Source organism: Pelophylax lessonae (genome assembly GCF_965119305.1).
Source record: "Pelophylax lessonae genome assembly, chromosome: 3".
Lineage (NCBI taxonomy): Eukaryota > Metazoa > Chordata > Amphibia > Anura > Ranidae > Pelophylax > Pelophylax lessonae.
Window position 1 is genome coordinate 16,089,101 of NC_138770.1, and position 22,436 is coordinate 16,111,536.

Below are 22,436 nucleotides of genomic sequence, written 5' to 3' on the forward strand. Positions count from 1 at the left end.
CATGTGTGAAGACACAGCATTTCTCACGGTCATTTTAGGGATATTTAAAAAGGTCCCCCCAGAGAAAAAATATGCGCTCAGGATGGCTTTGATGTCAACTACTCAATCCTTTGTGGTTGAGGAGCCAACAATATCCTCAGCATGTATGGAAGCCCCCCACACACATATCCCCCTAATTATCACCATTACCCACCACCACCAAATACACTGTACGGCCCGCCAATAAACCGCCCATACTGTGATGATTACGGTAATATGCTGAATACCTCCAGGCCCCGCATGTTACATCCAATTCCACTCCCCATTGCCTCCACCCTTGGCCCCCCCGAAAAATCACCAACTTATGCCACCTAAACCCACTCAGGTTACGCCTTTTCAGGAAAGGCAATACTACCATGGAGCATCGACTGATTACCCTGGCCCATCCACTAGTTCAGGTTCTGGGTTGACTGAACCAATAATCTACCAGCAGTTGTAATTTTTTTTTTTTCATTTTTTTGGTGTTGTTAAGTACTATTTTGGGAAGAATAATAAAAATATGTCATATTCTCAAGGCCCAACAGTTTTTTCTTGTTTGAAGTCCAATAAAGGAAATTTTGTTATTTTTTTACCTGTTAATTTATCATTCTTTTTTTGTGTTTTGTTGCTGGAAAAACCAAACCATTTGTAATGATTATTGCAAAATAAAGTTTATTTTTGGAGAATTTATGCAGAAAAAAAAAAATAATCTTGTTACATAATCTGTGTGTTTTTTGGTTGTTGTAGAGTACTTTGATTACTGTCTGTTATGCTATATAGGTATATATACTGGGAACACAGAACAACATAAGATAAAGCAACGTAGTTTTATTATATCTAAAAAATGGAAATATAATAGAATTTAAATGCACTTGCACATAAACAGAAATATAAGAAAAAAAATAAAAAAAATTAAACAAAAATTAGACTGTGATGGAACGTAGGATACTTTATGCAATAGCATCCTATTACCAGGGGACAGAACCATTTTTACATTGGAATTTTTAAAAGGAATTACATCACTTTCAGCAGGAAATGGAATTACTTTGAACAAATCGTAGAACATCAAAGTCGCACAAAGTCGTTGTAAAGTCGCAGTACAAAGTCGCACTTGAAATCGTGTGACTTTGTAGGCGCATTAGTGGAAACGTAGACTTACTAATTTCGTTTTGTTATGGAATTCCTTTAGTTTGGTTTCAGAATTTGTTTACTTTTGTTTCGTTTTCATTAAATTTCTTTTTGGTTTCAGTAAAATTTGTTTTGTTTATTAATTTTTGAATGAATTTCAACTTTTCAGAATGATCGGAATTCCAATTGGTCGAAAAACGATCGACTGATTCGAATTCTGTGTGAAAAATAGCGGGTTGTTAAGCAGGGGGCTGGGAAGCCGGCCGCCCACATTCTTACCAACCGATGACTCATCAGCTGTCAGCGGGCTTCCCCACTGACAGATGAATGGAAAGAAAAGAATGCCGACATTGCCCGGCAATAGAAAAATGTTTAAAAAAATGACGTGGTGTCCCCTCCCCCCCGGCCCATCCAGGTCCACGCCAAAATGTAAAAAAAATTAACGTTGTGACCTTTACCTAAGCATGCAGTTCAGCAAGTTACATAGTTACATAGTTAGTGAGGTTGAAAAAAGACATCAGTCCATCCAGTTCAACCTATGATGTGTGTGTGTGTGTTTGCTTTTAACCGTACATTGTATACCCCTGTATGTTGTACGTTGTATACCCCTGTATGTTGTACGTTGTATACCCCTGTATGTTGTACATTGTATACCCCCTGTATGTTGTACATTGTATACCCCTGTATGTTGTACATTGTATACCCCCTGTATGTTGTACATTGTATACCCCCTGTATGTTGTACATTGTATACCCCTGTATGTTGTACATTGTATACCCCTGTATGTTGTACATTGTATACCCCCTGTATGTTGTACATTGTATACCCCTGTATGTTGTACATTGTATACCCCTGTATGTTGTGGTCTTTAAGGTGTCCATCTAATAGTTTTTTGAAACTATCAATGCTCCCTGCTGATACGACTGCTTGTGGAAGAGAATTCCACATCCTTACCGCTCTTACAGTGAAGAACCCCTTAAGCACTTTAAGGTTAAACCGCCTTTCCTCAAGTTTTAGTGAGTGGCCACGTGTCTTATTGTATTCCCTTACTCTGAATAGTTTGTTCCTTATGCTCGGGTCGCCAGTACAGTATTTGTACATTGATATCATATCCCCCCTCAATCGTCTCTTCTCCAGAGAGAATAAGTTCAGTGCTTGTAGTCTTTCCTCATAGCTGATGTCCTCCATTCCCCTAATTATTTTTGTTGCCCTTCTCTGGACTTTCTCCAGTTCCAGCACATCCTTCCTGAGGACCGGTGCCAAGAACTGGACAGCATACTCCAGATGTGGCCGGACCAGAGTCTTGTAGAGCAGGAGAATAATCTCTTTATTTCTGGAGTGAATCCCCTTTTTTATACAACCCAGTATTCTGTTGGCTTTGCATTGCATGCCACTGCCAAGCCTGTTGTCTACCAGTACCCCCAGGTCCTTTTCCATCCTAGACTCACCCAGAGGTTCCCCCCCTAGTGAGTAGCTTGCTTTCTGGTTTCTGGCCCCCAAGTGCATTACTTTACATTTTTCAACATTAAATCTCATCTGCCATGTAGTTGCCCACCCCGTTATTTTGTTCAGGTCCGCTTGCAAGGTTTCCACATCCTGCATAGAAGATATTGGCCTGCCTAATTTAGTATCATCCGCAAATACTGAGATTGTACTCAATATCCCCTCCTCTAGATCATTTATGAATAAATTAAACAGGATTGGCCCCAGGACAGAACCCTGGGGGACCCCGCTTTCCACACCCGCCCAATCTGAGTACTCCCCATTAATCACCACCCTCTGGACTCTCCCCTGGAGCCAGTTCTCTATCCAGGTACTCACCTTATGGTCCATACCTACCTTCCTTAGTTTGTACAGTAAGCGTTTGTGGGGAACGGTGTCAAAGGCCTTTGCAAAGTCCAGATACACCACATCCACAGGCTTACCTTTATCTAGGTGGCAGCTCACTTCATCGTAGAAGGTTAATAGATTGGTTTGTCACGAACGATTTTTCATGAATCCATGCTGATTACTACTTATAATACCGTTTTCATTACTAAAGTCTTGTATGTGGTCCCTTAACATCCCCTCCAAAATCTTGCAGACTACTGATGTTAGGCTGACCGGCCTATAGTTCCCCAGGGTGAGCGCCCCCTCCTAACCCATACCAGACCACATGCCTTCAAAATGGGGGGGGGAAAGTGGGTGCTTTGGGGCAGCTCTGCCCCCCCCCACGCCAAAGCACCCTTGTCCCCATGTTGTTAGGGACAAGGGTCTCTTCCCCACAACCATGACCTGTGGTTGTGGGGGTCTGCAGGCAGGGGGCTTGTTGTAATCTGAAAGCCCATTTTACCAAGGGGGCCCCCAGATCCTGCCCCCCCCCCCATGTGAATGAGTATCAGGACCATAGTACCTGTTCACCAAAAAAGTGTCAAAAAGTAATAAAAACACACACACAATTTTTGAAAAATCGTTTATTAAAAAATAAAATCCAACCTCCCCCCGATGTACATCCATTATCAATCACAACGCCCGCCGCACCCGAAAAAATAAATAACAAAAAGATGCTCTCACCGTCATGGAAGCCCTCTGCCTACTGCAGGCTCCCCGTTTCATATCTTTTATATAGGTAAGGGGCGGGGCCACCTGTCTACATCACCTGGTGGCACCGCCCCTTTTGACATTAGGGACCCAGCATGCTCCGATCCATGGTATCAGAAGGAGGCAGTGTCACCAGGTGATGTAGACAGGTGACCCCGCCCCTTACCCATGTAAGAAATGTCAAATGGAGGAGGAGCCTACAGTAGTTATTTTTTATTAAAGGATTTTTCAAAAATTGTGTGTTTCTATTACTTTTTAACAATTTTTGGTGAATAGGTACAGGTAATATGGTCCCGATAACACCAAAGTTCCAGCGCTGACACTGCAGTAATCACACTATACGGTCCTGATACTAATTCACATGGGGGGTGGGATCTGGGGGCCCCCTTGGGAAAAGGGGCTTTCAGATTACGACAAGTCCCCTGCCTGCTGACCCCACAAGCACAGGCCATGTTGTGGGGAAGAGGCCCTTGTCCCCATCAACATGGGGACAAGGTAAGGTGGGGTGGGCGGTCTGAGCTTCCCCAAAGCACCCACCCCTCCATTTTGAGGACATGTGGGCTGGTATTGTTAAGGAGGGGGGCCTTCACTCGTCCCTTTCTTGACCTGCCAGGCTGCATGCCGGGATGTGGTATGGATTTTAGGGGAGAACTCCCACTGTTTTTTTTTTTTTTTTTTTTTTTTTATTTTGGCTCCTAAGGGCCTGGTATGGACTGGGGGGGAACCACGCCATTTTTTTCTATTGCCGGGCAATGCCGGCATTCTTGTCTTTACATTCATCTGTCAGTGGGGAAGCCCGCTGACAGCTGAGTCATGGTTGGTAAGGATGAGGGCGGACGGCTTCCCGGCTTGCTGCTTAACCGCTTGCCGACCGCCGCAAGTACATATACTGCGGCGGTCAGCCCCTCACAGGCAGAGTGACGTATTGGTACGTCACTAGCCTGTGAGGCTCTGGGGAGCGAGTGCGCGCCGCCGGCGCTGCGCTCCCGCACGGTCACGGACCCCCCCGCGTGTGTGACCGGCGGACCCGATGTCCGCCAGTCACTCTGCGATCGTCGGGGGAGAGGGAGAAAGGCAGGCAGGCAGGCTGTGTAAACAAGCCGCCTGTCATTCTCCCCTGTGTAGAAATAGTGATCATACGGTTCTACTAAGTAGGACCGTTGATCAGTGTTCCTACAGCTCAAGCCACAGCCAATCACAGTTAGAACCGCGCCCCTAGGGACACACACAGCCCCTCCCTCTCAAATAAAGTTAACCCCTTCACTGCCAGTGTAATTTTACAGTAACAGTGCATATATATAGCACTGATTACTTTAGAAATGTCACTGGTAACCCCAAAAGTGTCAAAAATGTCAGTCAAGGGTCCGATCTGTCCGCCATAATGTCGCAGTACCGCAAAAAAAAAAAAAATCGCAGATCGCCGCCATTACGCATTAAAAAAAAAAAAACAACAAAAATGACAAAAATCTTTCCCTTTGTTAGTAAATGCGATAACTTTTGCGCAAACCAATCAAAATGCGCTTTTTGCGATTTTTTTTACCAAACATATGTAGCATAAAACAAATTGGCCGAAAATGTTAAAAAGTTTAGATTTTTACTTTTTTTGGGGGGGAATTTCATATAAAAAAATGTAAAAAATATTGTTATTTTTGCAAAATTGACGCTCTTTTTTTGTTTATAGCGCATGATCAAAAAATCGCACAGGTGATCAAATACCACCAAAATAAAGCTCTGTTTGTGGGAAAAAAAGGACGTCAAATTCGTTTAGGTACAGCGTCGCACGACCGCGCAATTGTCCGTTAAAGTCACGCAGTGCCGAATCGCAAAATACCCCCTGGTCTTTTAGCAGCCAAATCCTCCGGGGCTTAAGTGGTTAACAACCAGCTATTTCTTCACACAGAATTTGCATCGGTCAATCGTTTTTTTTGACTGCTCTGAATTCAAATCGTTCTGAAAAGTTGGAATTCGTTAGAAAATGAATAAATGAAACAAATTTTAACAGATTTCAATGAGATTCATTGCAATTTTATTTGGAAATTTGGATACATCCGAATCTAGGAATAACCAAAAATTTGTTGGAATTTGTATTCGCACCGAAACGAATTTGATGTGTCTAACACTTAATGGCCCCCCACTAACAGCTGGGCTCCCAGCCAATGCAAATGGCCGCCGATGGCAGGGCCCACTCTCCAGGCATGGATCCTCTACATATGTGTGCCATAACACCACCCCGCTGATAGCTGGGGACTCAATGACCACTCGGGACATCCTGGAAGACTTCTGGATACCAAAGGAAGCTCCTGACATCCCGCACAGCTGCCCAGCACCAGACCCACCCACCAATACTTCCAATAGGTAGGAAAACTTCATACAGAAATGGACCTATAAGTGAGGAGGACAAAAAAGGAACGCAGCCATTGGCTTATCCTGAACATTTATGGGGGTGGGGTCTTATAGGGGAGGAACGAGGGTGGGGCTACCCAAACGTATGCTGCCATGGACATCTGTCAGGAAAGCACATTATGGCCACTAGATGGAACTGACCATTATAGGAAATCCCAATTCACCATGACTGGGGGAATGCGGGTCACATTTCATCAACACATTTATAACAACCAGATCTGTAAGTGTTTGTGAAATCTTTCCGCACAAAATGTACTCAGCCAATGAAAGGTAAGGACTCCATTTTTATTTTTCTCCTGCTATCAATGGCCAACACGGGACAACACTTCATCCATGTCTTTGGTGATCTCTGATCTCCTTATGAAGGGTTTCTTACATGATGAAGATCAGCCATGGAGTATATCTGAGGTGTATATCAGGGTGTGCTTCTTCCCCACATGTCCACCAACATTCATATAGAAGACATTTCCCGCACTCAAGGCACTAATACACCTCCAGGGTTGTGTGGGATCCCTAATGTACAGGAAGACAGGAATTCAGCGAGGAACATTTCCCTCACTCAGAACAGGAATATATCTTCTCACCCGTGTGAGATCTCTGATGTCTGTAAAGACTGGACTTCTCTGAAAAACATTTCCCGCACTCAGAACAGGAATACAACTTCTCCCCTGTGTGAACTCTCTGATGCATGGAAAGATGTGACTTGCGTGAAAAACATTTCCCGCACTCAGGACAGGAATACGGCTTCTCACCAGTGTGCAATCTCTGATGTCTGGAAAGATTGGACTTCTGCACAAAACATTTCCCACACTCAGGACAGGAATACGGCTTCTCACCAGTGTGCAATCTCTGATGTGTGGTAAGATTGGACTTCACTGAAAAACATTTCCCACACTCAGAACAGGAGAATGGCTTTTCCCGCGTGTGCAATACCTGATGTGTGGAAAGAGTGGACTTATTTAAAAAACATTTCCAGCACTGAGGACAGGAATATGGCTTCTCACCAATGTGCAATCTCTGATGCGTGGAAAGATTGGACTTTGTTAAAAAACATTTCCCGCACTCAGGACAGGAATATGGCTTCTCACCAGTGTGCAATCTCTGATGTGTGGAAAGATATGACTTCTGTGAAAAACATTTCCCGCACTCAGGACAGGAATACGACTTCACACCAGTGTGCAATCTCTGATGTCTGGAAAGACTGAACTGCTCTGAAAAACATTTGCCACACTCAGGACAGGAATACGGCTTCTCACCAGTGTGAGATCTCTGATGTGTGGAAAGATGGTGTTTTAATGAAAAACATTTCCCGCACTCAGGACAGGAATACGGCTTCTCCCCCGTGTGAGATCTTTTATGTACAATAAGTCTGGATTTAGAGTGGAAACCTTTCCCGCACTCAGTACAGGGGAACCTCTTATCTGTTGTAAGGACGGCACCGTCCCTCACAGTCTGAGGTTCCTCAGGATAAGAGGAATACAATGGTCTGGCACCGTCCCTCATGGTCTGAGGTTCCTCAGGATAAGAGGAATATGATGGTCCGGCACTGTCCCTCACAGTTTGAGGTTCCTCAGGATAAGAGGAATACGATGGTCCGGCACCGTCCCTCACAGTCTGAGGTTCCTCAGGATAAGAGGAATACGATGGTGCGGCACTGTCCCTCACAGTCTGAGGTTCCTCAGGATAAGAGGAATACGATGGTCCGGCACTGTCCCTCACAGTCTGAGGTTCCTCAGGATAAGAGGAATACGATGGTCCATCTACACTGTGTGGTGCCGGATGGACATTTGAGGTAGCCGGGTTTTCTCCTGGACTATACTGTGTGATGTCCTCATCTTCTACTTTACAGTCTGGAGACAAAGTGAGACAATCCTCTGAGGTTTTCCTCATCTCCCGTCCATGTACTAAAATAGAAATACAAAGATTATTACTAGACATCAGCAGATTGGTTCCCCTAAACCAGGACTCCGCCCACATCAGGCAGCTTTGTCTCTGAGGATCTTACAATTCCCCCCTCAAGGTAACTAGTAAATGGGCCTCTGATCTCCTACCAGTTCATTTCTTTATTCATAGACCTTAGTCAGAGAGTGAGGAAACAACGAGAAATGTCTTTTATAGGAGTGACAGTGATGAGGGGATTTTAGGACGAGTGTCCCCTCCCCCTCTATCACTCATTGCCATCTTCCCAACACAAGAAGTCCCACACTTCCCACAGGGATCTGTGGGACTCACTGGTAACAAAGGAGTCAGATGGTACGGTGAGTGGGAGTGACCACCAGCACCTTTCTCATCTGCAATTTCTGCACTCGCACTTTATCATTTATATTGGCCCAGACTGATGACACACATTTCTATCCTCTTATTGGACGATCACATTACTATTTATTCATATCCTGACACTGTTTAATAGATTTCATATTTTTGAATTGTAAGTCTGATTGTTACACGGCGCGGTGATATCGCACAGATTGGATGATTATTTCCCACTTATTGTCTACAGATTTGGGGGAAGAAATTTATTTTCATTTTCATTTGATTTTTTCAACAGATATAAATGTCCAGCTGGTATGAAATGGGCGTAACAAAGAGAATCCATATTATGTGTATACAGTATCTGACAAAAGTAAGTACACCCCTCACATTTCTGTAAATATTTTATTCTATCTTTTCATGTGACAACACTGAAGAAATGACACTTTGCTACAATGTAAAGTAGTGAGTGTACAGCTTGTATAACAGTGTAAATTTGCTGTCCCCTCAAAATAGCTCAAAACACAGCCATTAATGTCTAAACCGCTGGCAACAAAAGTAAGTACACCCCTAAGTGAAAATGTCCAAATTTGGGCCCAATTAGCCATTTTCACTCCCCGGTGTCATGTGACTCTTTAGTGTTACAAGATCTCAGGTGTGAATGGGGGGCAGGTGTGTTAAATTTGGTGTTATCGCTCTCACTCTCTCATACTGGTCACTGGAAGTTCAACATGGCACCTCATGGCAAAGAACTCCCTGAGGATCTGAAAAAAAGAATTGTTGCTCTACATAAAGATAGCCTAGGCTATAAGAAGATTGCCAAGACCCTGAAACTGAGCTGCAGCACGGTGGCCAAGACCATATAGCAGTTTAACAGGACAGGTTCCACTCAGAACAGGCCTCACCATGGTTGACCAAAGAAGTTGAGTGCACGTGCTCAGTGTCATATCCAGAGGTTGTCTTTGGGAAATAGACGTATGAGTGCTGCCAGCATTGCTGCAGAGGTTGAAGGGGTGGGGGGTCAGCCTGTCAGTGCTCAGACCATACGCCGCACACTGCATCAAATTGGTCTGCATGGCTGTCATCCCAGAAGGAAGCCTCTTCTAAAGATGATGCACAAGAAAGCCCGCAAGCAGTTTGCTGAAGACAAGCAGACTAAGGACATGGATTACTGGAACCATGTCCTGTGGTCTGATGAGACCAAGATAAACTTATTTGGTTCAGATGGTGTGAAGCGTGTGTGGCGGTAACCAGGTGAGGAGTACAAAGACAAGTGTGTCTTGCCTACAGTCAAGCATGGTGGTGGGAGTGTCATGGTCTGGGGCTGCATGAGTGCTGCCTGCACTGGGGAGCTACAGTTTATTGAGGGAACGATGAATGCCAACATGTACTGTGACATACTGAAGCAGAGCATGATCCCCTCCCTTCAGAGACTGGGCCACAGCGGAATATTCCAACATGATAACGACACCAAACACACCTCCAAGACAACCATAGAAACATAGAATGTGTCGGCAGATAAGAACCATTTGGCCCATCTAGTCTGCCCAATATATCTGAATCCTATGAATAGTCCCTGGCCCTATCTTATATGAAGGATAGCCTTATGCCTATCCCATGCATGCTTAAACTCCTTCACTGTATTTGCAGCTACCACTTCTGCAGGAAGGTTATTCCATGCATCCACTACTCTCTCAGAGTAAAGTAATACTTCCTCATATTACTTTTAAAACTTTGCCCCTGTAATTTAAAACTGTGTCCTCTTGTGGTAGTTTTTCTTCTTTTAAATATGCTCTCCTCCTTTACCGAGTTGATTCCCTTTATGTATTTAAAAGTTTCTATCATATCCCCTCTGTCTCTTCTTTCTTCCAAGCTATACATGTTAAGGTCCTTTAACCTTTCCTGGTAAGTTTTTTCCTGCAATCCATGTACTAGTTTAGTAGCTCTTCTCTGAACTCTCTCTAGAGTATCTATATCCTTCTGGAGATATGGCCTCCAGTACTGCGCACAATACTCCAAGTGAGGTCTCACCAGTGTTCTGTACAGCGGCATAAGCACTTCTCTCTTTCTACTGCTTATACCTCTCCCTATACATCCAAGCATTCTGCTGGCATTTCGTGCTGCTCTATTACATTGTCTTCCCACCTTTAAGTCTTCTGAAATAATTACTCCTAAATCCCTTTCCTCAGATACTGAGGTCAGGACTGTGTCAAATATTCTATATTCTGCCCTTGGGTTTTTACGCCCCAGGTGCATTATCTTGCACTTATCCACATTAAATTTCAGTTGCCAGAGTTCTGACCATTCTTCTAGTTTTCCTAAATCCTTTTCCATTTGGCGTTTCCCTCCAGGAACATCAACCCTGTTACATATCTTTGTGTCATCAGCAAAAAGACAAACCTTACCATCGAGGCCTTTTGCAATATCACTTATGAAAGATATTAAACAAAATTGGTCCCAGTACAGATCCCTGAGGTACCCCACTGGTAACATGACCTTGTTCTGAATGTTCTCCATTGACTACAACCCTCTGTTGTCTGTCACTCAGCCACTGCCTAATCCACTCAACAATATGGAAGTCCATGCTCAATGACTGTAGTTTATTGATAAGTCTTCTATGTGGGACAGTGTCAAAAGCCTTACTAAAATCTAGATATGCAATGTCTACTGCACCTCCACCGTCTATTATTTTAGTCACCCAGTCAAAAAAATCTATAAGATTTGTTTGACATGATCTCCCTGAAGTAAACCCATGTTGTTTTTCATCTTGCAATCCATGGGATTTAAGATGTTCCACAATCCTATCCTTTAATAGGGTTTCCATTAATTTGCCTACTATTGATGTCAGACTCACTGGTCTATAGTTGCTCGATTCCTCCCTACTACCTTTCTTGTGAATGGGCACGACATTTGCCAATTTCCAATCTTCCGGGATGACTCCTGTTACTAATGATTGGTTAAATAGATCTGTTAATGGTTTTGCCAGCTCACCACTAAGCTCTTTTAATAATCTTGGGTGTATCTCATCAGGACCCTGTGACTTATTTGTCTTCACTTTAGACAGCAATCTTAGAACGTCTTCCTCTGTAAAGACACATGCATCAAACGATTCATTAGTCATCCTTTCAAGTGGAGGTCCTTCTCCTTCTTTTTCTTCTGTAAAAACTGAACAGAAGTATTTATTAAGGCAGTCGGCTAGCCCTTTATTCTCTTCTACATACCTTCCGTCCTTTGTTTTTAATTTAGTTATTCCTTGTTTTAATTTCCTTTTTTCATTTATATATCTGAAGAATGTCTTATCCCCCTTTTTCATAGACTGAGCTAGTTTTTCTTCTGTCTGCGCTTTAGAAGTTCTTATAACTTGCTTGGCCTCTTTCTGCCTAATCTTGTAGATTTCCTTATCTTCATTGCTCTGGGTTTTTTTATAATTACAAAATGCTAGCTTTTTATTTTTAATGATTTGGGCCACTTCTGCTGAGTACCACAGTGGTCTCTTCCTTTTTTTGCTTTTACTGACAAGTCTAATGCAATTTTCTGTTGCCTTCAATAATGCACCTTTTAAGTAGTCCCATTTCTCCTGGACTCCATGTAATCCGTTCCAGTCTGATAAGGACTCATTTATGACTAATTTCATTTTTGAAAAGTCTGTTTTTCTAAAATCTAAAACTTTTGTTTTTGTGTGGTGTGACTCTTTCACAGTTCTTATATTAAACCACACTGACTGGTGATCACTAGATCCCAAGGTTTCGCCTACAATGACATCATATACCGAATCCCCATTTGTGAATACCAAATCCAAAATGGCCTCCCTCCGGGTTGGCTCCTCAACCACTTGTTGCAGAGACAACCCCAGTAGGGAATTTAGAATATTTGTACTCCTGGTAGAACTTGCTATTTTGGTTTTCCAGTTTATATCTGGAAGATTGAAATCTCCCATAATGATAACTTCTCCTTTCATTGTCATTTTAGCTATTTCTTCAACTAGTAGATCATCTAGTTCTTTAACTTGACCAGGTGGTCTATATATCACACCTACACGAGTTACTGCATGATTAGCAAACTGCAACGTAACCCAAACTGACTCTATGTTGGCCTCACCAACTTGTATTAGGTTAGATTTAATGCTATCTTTCACATACAGGGCCACTCCTCCTCCTTTCTTGCCTTCTCTGTCTCTTCTGTATAAAGAGTACCCTGGTATGGTTATGTCCCAGTCATTTCTTTCATTAAACCATGTCTCCGTAACAGCCACTAAATCTACATTCTCAGATGCCATTATTGACCCAAGTTCATTGATTTTTTTACCTAAACTGCGAGCATTTGTAGACAGGACTCTGAGCTTATCATTTCTTAACCTCTGTGCTTCTGACCTGTTCTGGCATTGTTTCGGGGGGCAATTGGACTCTTGTATTTTCACTCTTTTGCCCCCCCCCCTCCTAGTTTAAATACTCTTTCGCAAATTTTTGGAGTTGTTCACTAAGTACATTTGTTCCTTTGAGAGAAAGATGCAAACCCCTGCCTTGCTAAAGAAGCTGAGGCTAAAGATGATGGACTGGCCAAGCATGTCTCCAGACCTAAACCCTATTGAGCATCTGTGGGGCATCCTCAAACGGAAGGTGGAGGAGCACAAGGTCTCTAACAACCACCAGCTCTGTGATGTCGTCATAGAGGAGTGGAAGAGGACTCCAGTGGCAACCTGTGAAGCTCTGGTGAATGCCATGCCCAAGAGGGGAAAATAATGGTGGCCACAAAAAATATTCACAATTTGGGCCCAAATTTGGACATTTTCACTTAGAGGTGTACTCACTTTTGTTGCCAGCGGTTTAGACATTAATGACTGTGTGTTGAGTTTTTTTGAGGGGACAGCAAATTTACACTGTTATACAAGCTGTACACTCACTACTTTACATTGTAGCAAAGTGTCATTTCTTCAGTGTTGTCACATGAAAAGATAGAATTAAATATGTACAAAAATGTGAAGGGAGTACTTACTTTTGTGAGATACTGTAGCAGTGGGAAGAGGGGATAGAGCAGAAGTATGTAATGTACAACATAGAGTATATAGTGCAGGGGTCAGGACTCATAATATTGGTATTCAGTAACCAGTGGTGGATTACATGTATTTATGTCATGTATGTATTTAGTGGTAATGACCAACCTGTGCTGATCTCTGTAGGAGTGTCCTCCTCTATAAATGTCCCCTTTATTCCATCCTCCTCCATAGACTGCTGATCATCCTTCACATATATCTCTTCTTCTTCTGCTTTAACCTCAAATTCTATATCGATTGGATCTCCACTCTAAACCAAGAAAATGAGAGAGAATATCATCTGAAAGTTATAAGCTTTAGCATTGTGATATTATAAAAAAAAAACACATCCTCTCCAGAAGTCCATGTTCTAGATGCTCCAATCCACCAACCTTGTAACATTGAGGGATGGTGTGACCTTCCTGTGTGGAATCCCGGGAATACAGAGGACGGGGACATCTCTCTGGTGGGTTTCTGTAGCTGGATGATTCCACCATGGTGTCCTGATACAGATCTTTGTGTTCCTTTAGAATCTCTGACTCCTCCATCACCCCATCCTCATCATCCTCCTCTTTTATCTCTTCTTTAACCTCAACTTTAGAATCTCTCAGGTTTCCACTCTGAATATATAATAAAAATGACTTCAATGGTAACAATGCAGATAATGTACAGATCCTAATGATACTATCAGTGATTGTTCCTCATCTACCTGATGATGGTGAGGGATGGTGTGACCTTCCTGTGTGGAATCCCGGGAATACAGAGGATGGGGACATCTCTCTGGTGGATTCCCATTACTGGATCCATCTGTAGGAAACACACACACTGACTGAATACATTGTTTCTATGTGTTTATCAGATGATGGGGGATCTAGGTGAATCCTCCGTACTGCTCTCTCCTTTACAATAAAGTCTCCTCTTACCCGGTGATGTGAAGGGCGGCTGATTCTCCATCATGACGTCCTTGTAGAGATCCTTGTGTCCTTCTAAATACTCCCACTCCTCCATGGAGAAATAGACAGTGACATCCTGACACCTTATAGGAACCTGACACACACAATGATACAGTCACCATCCAGACACAACCCTTGTCTGTTACTGGATAATGTCCCAGAATTCCCAGCACCGCTCACCTCTCCTGTCAGCAGATGGACCATCATGGTGGTCAGTTCCAGGATCTTCTGCTCTCTGTTCCTCTCAGTTATCGGAGAACGAGGTGGAGGCACCATGGTGGGGATTTGGGTCCTCCTCCATCCTCCTGAGATTGGCTCTCCACTAGACTCCTTCACTACAACATAATCCTACAGATCAGGAGAAAGATAAACCGATATCAATCATCTGACATCATCTACATGTCTATAATAAGAACATGGTCTATTGACCAGACTAGATAAGAGTGATGTCATGTGACCTCCCAGAATCCTCCTCACCTCTCTGGTCAGGTCTGTGTTTTATTAATAGAGGTAAGAGGGATGTCATGTGACCTCCCAGAATCCTCCTCACCTCTCTGGTCAGGACTGTGTTTTATTAATAGAGGTAAAATTGATGTCATGAAAAATGGAAAAAAGTGCGCTAATAATAAAGTTGTGCTGCTACCAAGATCCAATGTGTGGAAATTAATGTATGTGAAAGTTAATTGGTGCTCTACAATGTGATCAGAGTTCATATAAATAAATAAACATTTATATATATACAAAATTGCAATATATAATCCACCACGTGATAACAATTCAAACAATAATTGATAAGTGTTCAAACATGTGCTAAGTCAACACCGTGACCACACATAAAAGTCCAAAGAAAATATCCAAAACTCAGTAAATTGTACACCGGGTGAGATACAATATAAAACAATGAAGGTAATATGCTGAGTCTACAGCCTAATGACACAAATTGTCCAATATATCTGTTGAACAAACTCAGTCTTTGTGCAATGAAAAGATGATGATGTGAAGATGTGATGAAAATAAACTGGTGATGAAGTGATCATGACAAGTTGGTGGCAGTTTCCCACCACCTTCTAGATGTGCTTCTTACCAGATAAAAAATGCAAAAGGGCATATAAATGATCGCTATTGAGAAACTCCTGATAACACCTCAAGAAACTCAAGGTGAATCAATTATCCCTTCACCAAATGTTCAGACAGCTCCTTACTGTAAAGAAATGGAGAGCATTTCAAAAATGTTCCTTTTCTTCCTGTACTGAAATGATGGGAAAGTTTCTCCTGGCACTTGTCCTCAATTTACCATCCACAGCAATTCCACCTGCTAAGTGTCCTGTGTCCAATGGGCCTTTATGACCAATATTCCCAGAAAGCACAAGGCGATCGGCTACTTCTCCTCTACTTCTAGGCACTTTTTTCTCCTTCTCCTGCTCAGATCCACTTAGTCATACAAAAAAAAAATCCATTTAGACAAGAAATCCTGAAAAAGGGAGGCTGTAGAGAAAGCCTGGCAGTGGAGGGATGGGGAGGAGAGTCTGGTTTGTATCCTGTGCGCTCAGCGGTTCTTTCTATGAAACTTAACATAAATAAATCACCGGGATCGGATGGCTTGCACCCGAGGGTTCTTAAAGAGCTCAGCCAGGTGATTGCCAGACCATTATTCTTGATCTTTAAGGATAGTTTACAGACGGGTATGGTGCCAGCCGATTGGAAAAAAGCCAACGTGGTACCAATATTTAAAAAGGGGCAGAGGTGTAACCCGGGTAACTATAGGCCGGGCAGCCTAACATCTGTAGTCTGCAAGATTTTGGAGGGGATGTTAAAGGGACCACATACAAGACTTTAGTAATGAACAGTATTATTAGTAGTAATCAGCATGGATTTATGAAAAATCGTTCTTGCCAAACCAATCTACTTACCTTCTACGATGAAGTGAGCTGCCACCTAGATAAAGGTAAGCCTGTGGATGTGGTGTATCTGGACTTTGCAAAGGCCTTTGACACCGTTCCCCACAAACGCTTACTGTACAAACTAAGGAAGGTAGGTATGGACCATAAGGTGAGTACCTGGATAGAGAACTGGCTCCAGGGGAGAGTCCAGAGGGTGATGATTAATGGGGAGTACTCGGATTGGGCGGGTGTGGAAAGTGGGGTCCCCCAGGGTTCTGTCCTGGGACCAATCCTGTTTAATTTATTCATAAATGATCTAGAGGAGGGGATATCTAGTACAATCTCAGTATTTGCGGATGATACTAAACTAAGCATGCCAATATCTTCTATGCAGGATGTGGAAACCTTACAAGCGGACCTGAGCAAAATAACGGGGTGGGCAACTACATGGCAGATGAGGTTTAATGTTGAAAAATGTAAAGTAATGCACTTGGGGGCCAGAAACCAGAAAGCAAGCTACTCACTAGGGGGGAACCTCTGGGTGAGTCTAGGATGGAAAAAGACTTGGGGGTACTGGTAGACAACAGGCTTGGCAGTGGCATGCAATGCCAAGCCGCTGCAACTAAAGCCAACAGAATACTGGGATGTATAAAAAAGGGGATTCACTCCAGAAATAAAGAGATTATTCTCCCGCTCTACAAGACTCTGGTCCGGCCACATCTGGAGTATGCTGTCCAGTTCTGGGCACCGGTCCTCAGGAAGGATGTGCTGGAACTGGAGAGAGTCCAGAGAAGGGCAACAAAAATAATTAGGAGAATGGAGGACATCAGCTATGATGAAAGACTAAAAGCACTGAACCTATTCTCTCTGGAGAAGAGACGATTGAGGGGGGATATGATATCAATGTACAAATACTGTACTGGTGACCCGAGCATAAGGAACAAACTATTCAGAGTAAGGGAATACAATAAGACACGTGGCCACTCACTAAAACTAGAGGAAAGGCGGTTTAACCTTAAAATGTGTAAGGGGTTCTTCACTGTAAGAGCAGTAAGGATGTGGAATTCTCTTCCACAAGCAGTGGTATCAGCAGGGAGCATCGATAGTTTCAAAAAACTATTAGATGGGCACCTTAAAGACCACAACATACAGGGGTATACAATGTACGGTTAAAAGCAAACACACACACACACATCATAGGTTGAACTGGATGGACTGATGTCTTTTTTCAACCTCACTAACTATGTAACTATGGATTCCTAAAGCTCTGCTGCAGCAGGATCCTCTCTTCTTCTCCTTCTTGTGCACTGCTTGACTCAGCTGACTCCTGTGCTCGGGGTGCAGGCAGCATTGCATCCCGAGCACAGGAGTCAGCTGAGTCAAGCAGTGCACAAGAAGGAGAAGAAGAGAGGATCCTGCTGCAGCAGAGCATTAGGAATCCATAGAAAGAATCGCTGAGCGCACAGGATACAAACCAGACTCTCCTCCCCATCCCTCCACTGCCAGGCTTTCTCTACAGCCTCCCTGATTAAGGATTTCTTGTCTAAATGGATTTTTTTTTTTTGTATGACTAAGTGGATCTGAGCAGGAGAAGGAGAAAAAAGTGCCTAGAAGTAGAGGAGAAGTAGCCGATCGCCTTGTGCTTTCTGGGAATATTGGTCATAAAGGCCCATTGGACACAGGACACTTAGCAGGTGGAATTGCTGTGGATGGTAAATTGAGGACAAGTGCCAGGAGAAACTTTCCCATCATTTCAGTACAGGAAGAAAAGGAACATTTTTGAAATGCTCTCCATTTCTTTACATCTGGTAAGGAGCTGTCTGAACATTTGGTGAAGGGATAATTGATTCACCCGGGGTTTCTTGAGGTGTTATCAGGAGTTTCTCAATAGCGATCATTTATATGCCCTTTTGCATTTTTTATCTGGTAAGAAGCACATCTAGAAGGTGGTGGGAAACTGTCACCAACTTGTCGTGATCACTTCATCACCAGTTTATTTTCATCACATCTTCACATCATCATCTTTTCGTTGCACAAAGACTGAGTTTGTTCAACAGATATATTGGACAATTTGTGTCATTAGGCTGTTGACTCAGCATATTACCTTCATTGTTTTATATTGTATCTCACCCGGTGGACAATTTACTGAGTTTTGGATATTTTCTTTGGACTATTATGTGTGGTCACAGTGTTGACTTAGCACATGTTTGAACACTTATCAATTATTGTTTGAATTGTTATCACGTGGTGGATTATATATTGCAATTTTGTATATATAAGAGTGATGTCATGTGACCTCCCAAAATCCTCCTCACCTCTCCGATCAGCAGGTAGATGATCTCCAGGGTGTGGCTTAATAACCTCTCAGTCATGCGACTCCGATCCTCCTCCATCCTCAATGGTGTGGTGGTCATGTGATCTATGCGGGTTTCTCTGAAGACGGATAATGAAGAATTATCTGGATTGCATTGGTTGGACAATATTAGGATGGGGATATAAGGGGTTATAGGCGGGTTGCCCCTAGTGGGAATTGGAACATGTAGATTGGGTTAATTAGGGGGATCTTTTTATAAAGAGTGGTCACAGGTTATCTGAGACCATCAAGACCAATGCAGAGCCCAAAGCCCTTGATTGGACAGGAGGAGGGACAGTCCACTGCCAGAGTGTAGGGAATAGAGGAGAGTGCCCATATTGAGGGATCAGAGGATCAGATAAGTAAAAGTGCTTTTACTGGTTCCCTACACCAAAATTACCATGTAACCCTTGAAGTGGGGCTGCCCCCATTATACAAGGGTTAAATGCTCATTTGGGTTTTGGTATTTTTTTGTTTCCCCAGAGATGGGCTTTAAACAAAATTAAATTTTCACACACGATAAAATCTGCATGTTATGCTTGTAAAAACAAAGCGCCCCCCCACACACACGCACACAATTATGTCAACTCTTAAAACTATGTGTCCCCATGAAATAGTGTCTAAATTCGCTACCCAACATGGTGCAAAGACAACGCTATAAAAGACGGCCGAACAATTGGCCGTCTTTTGTCCAGGGCTGACGTGTCTGTTGAAAACTGTCGTGACTGCACACAAATTTTGTCGGCCAACAGCAGCCGACTGCAGAAGTGATGTCATGTGATGGTTAACCTTCCTTGTGTTTTTTCTTTTCTGAGCATGCCCAGTCTTGCAAATCTGCTGATTGTCAGCCGAATTCTGTACTGACTGGCGAACAATCGGCCGTTCTGGTGTTGGCCAACAAAAATTTTAATGCCTACACGACTGATTCTTTTCGGCCGAAAGTGCTTTGTCGGCTGTCGGAAGCATCATACTAACAAGCCTACAATCGGCCGATCGGTCGTCGGCCGAATATTTACGGCCGACAATCGGTACGTGTGTACAGGGCTTTATACTCCGCGCCTCTGGTGAACCTGTGCCACACCAGTTACCCGGTAAGCCACTCCTCTTACGTCAGGCTCTGCCACGTTACCCCGTGACAAGCGCCTACAGGTCATTCGTTTAGAGAAACCCGGTAATAATGGCCCCAGAATCATTGCTCTCACTCTAGTGTGCGGCCAATACCCCCCTTTGTGACAGCGTAATATAAATGACAGGTCCTCTTTAAGGAGACATTAGGGGTCTATTATACCTCCAACGCCACCTATGGACCCCAGTGAAGCTGATGAAATACAGATCGGGATCAACCAGCTTTTTCACTGACTACTGTGACCAGGGAATGATGGCACTTAACCTGGAAGTGATAAAATGCTCATCTCTTCTGGATTCATTCACCAGAGAGGAGATCTGAGAACTGATCACCCTCCACTCCATCCACCATGCCGATCCTGGGCACATGGTTAATATAGTGAGGCATGGGGATATTTGTATCTTCAGAGGAAGGGTGTGAAAGGGCAAGTTTCAGGAGAACCCAAATCCGAATCTCATCCCTCGTTACAAGAGACTGCTAAGGTGAGAAGATGATTGGTGGGAAAGGTGACAAATCTCCAGAATGAAGAGAATTTTTTGACCCCGTAAGTGGAGGAATGTTCTGACCCTGAAGGGGTTACTCTAGGTTTCCACACTATATATGTGTGTATCATCATCTGCTGGAGATAAAAGACGTCACAGTGACTATGGAGGAAGAGGACGGACATGACGGGGGGGTTGCTGGGTGTAAACAGAAAATAAGATCTTATTACCTTGTCTGCTACCACGTCCAGCAATGTCTCCTCTCTACTTCCTCCCAACTCACCTTTCACCCGAAAACGTCTTTTATACTTGACATCACTTCCTGTGACATCACTTCCTGTCTACAATTTACATTACTTCCTGTCTTCTATAGATACTTCCTGTCTGGGTGGAAGTGAGATCACCACCTTGTGGAGCTCAGAGGAACTGCAGCCCTGAGAAATGTCTCATAGGGTGAACACGGCCTTGTGCTGTGTGTATATGTACTGTATATCCTTATAGATGGGTCATCTCCACTCCCACCAAGGGGGGAGAAATATTTTACTGCCTATTACCATCACACGCTCACCCCCCCCCCCCCCTTCCTGGCCAGCCAGGCTGCATGCTCGGATTAACAGTTTGGTATTTATTTCCTGGTTGACCTCACACAGTTGTTTTTTGGTTTCTTTGATTTTACCACTTAAGCCCCGGAAGATTTTACCCCCTTCCTGACCAGGCCCTATTTTGCGATTCGGCACTGCGTGACTCTAACGGACAATTGCGCGGTCGTGCGACGCTGTACCTAAACAAATTTAAAGCCCTTTTTTTCCCACAAACAGAGCTTTCTTTTGATCACCTGTGCGATTTTTTGATCATGCGCTATAAACAAAAAAATAGCGACAATTTTGCAAAAATAACAATATTGTTCACATTTTTTATATGAAATTCCCCAAAAAAATGCAAAAATCAAAATTTTTTAACATTTTTGGCCAATTTGTTTTCTGCTACATATGTTTGGTAAAAAAAAATCGCAATAAGCGTATTTTGATTGGTTTGCGCAAAATTTATTGTGTTTTTCAGAGTATTCAGAGTCTGGGATGTAATTTTGGGGGACTCAAAATTTGGGGGTGTGAAAGAAAAAAGTCTTTACTACTTTCCGACCTCCCTATAGCAGTTTTTTTGCTACAGGGCAGCCGTGCTGCTCAGAACCCCATATATAGACATGATCCTGCACTTCCAGGTAGCGTGCGCAAGTGCGCTCTGCCGGCGGCTCACTACCACTGTGATTCTACACAGCAGGTCCCGCAGACGCGATGTCCGCCGGCACCCGCTGATCGTTCGGTACACAGGCAGAATGGCAATCCGTCTATGTAAACAAGGCAGATTGCCGTTCTGTCAGTAGGGAAGGCATAGATCCTGTGTTCCTGCAAAGCAGAGGCACTGATCCATGCCTTCCCCTAGTAAAAGCACCTCCCCCAATACACAAACACTGGCTAGGCACACATTTATCCCTTTGATCGCCCCTGATGTTAACCCCTTCCAAGCCAGTGTCATTAGTACAGTGACAGTGCATATTTTTAGCACTGATCACTGTATTGGTGTCACTGGTTCCCAGAAAGTGTCAGTTAGTGTCTGATTTGCCCGCCGCAATAAAGTCCCGCTGTAAGTCACCGATCGCCGCTATTACTAGAAAAAAAAAATTCCATAAAAATATCCCATAGTTTATAGATGAGATAACTATTGCGCAAACCAATTAAAATACGCTTATTGAGATTTATTTTAAACAAAACCCTGTAGTAAAATACATATTGGCATAAATTGATGAAGAAATTTGATTTTGTAAATTTTTTATTGGATGTTTTATAGCAGAAAGTAAAAAATATTGTTTTCTTTTTTGCTTATAGCGCAAAACTTTGAAACCGCAGAGGAGATCAAATACCACCAAAACAAATCTCTATTTGTGGGGAAAAAGGACATCAATTTTATTTGGGTACAGCGTCGCACGACCGCGTAACTGTCAGTTAACAAGTTCAGCCCTGGAAGATTTACCCCCTTTCATGACCAGGCCATTTTTTGTGATACGGCACTGCGTTAAGCTAACTGAAAATTGCGCGGTCGTGCGACGCTGTACCCAAATAAAATCAAAGTCCTTTTTTTCCTACAAATAGAGATTTATTTTGGGGGTATTTAATCACCTCTGCGGTTTTTATTTTTTGCACTATAAACAAAAAATGACCGACAACTTTGAAAAAAAA

At 43.2% G+C, this 22,436-nt stretch overlaps 2 protein-coding genes across 2 annotated transcripts in view; both read right to left on the bottom strand.

Moving 5' to 3' along the window:
• The window catches only part of LOC309550230 (uncharacterized protein), a gene marked incomplete at its 5' end in the record, with an annotated part of 1,091,635 nt that overhangs the window by 931,945 nt on the left and 137,254 nt on the right, over window positions 1-22,436 (bottom strand). The gene's annotated exons all lie outside the window — the stretch shown is intronic.
• Window positions 6,685-22,436, bottom strand: part of LOC309548758 (uncharacterized protein) — a gene marked incomplete at both ends in the record, with an annotated part of 45,488 nt that continues 29,736 nt past the window's right edge. The window contains one exon of the mRNA XM_082248707.1: window positions 6,685-7,062. Within this exon, the coding sequence (XP_082104833.1) occupies window positions 6,685-7,062 (378 nt within the window). The remainder of the gene's footprint in view (window positions 7,063-22,436) is intronic.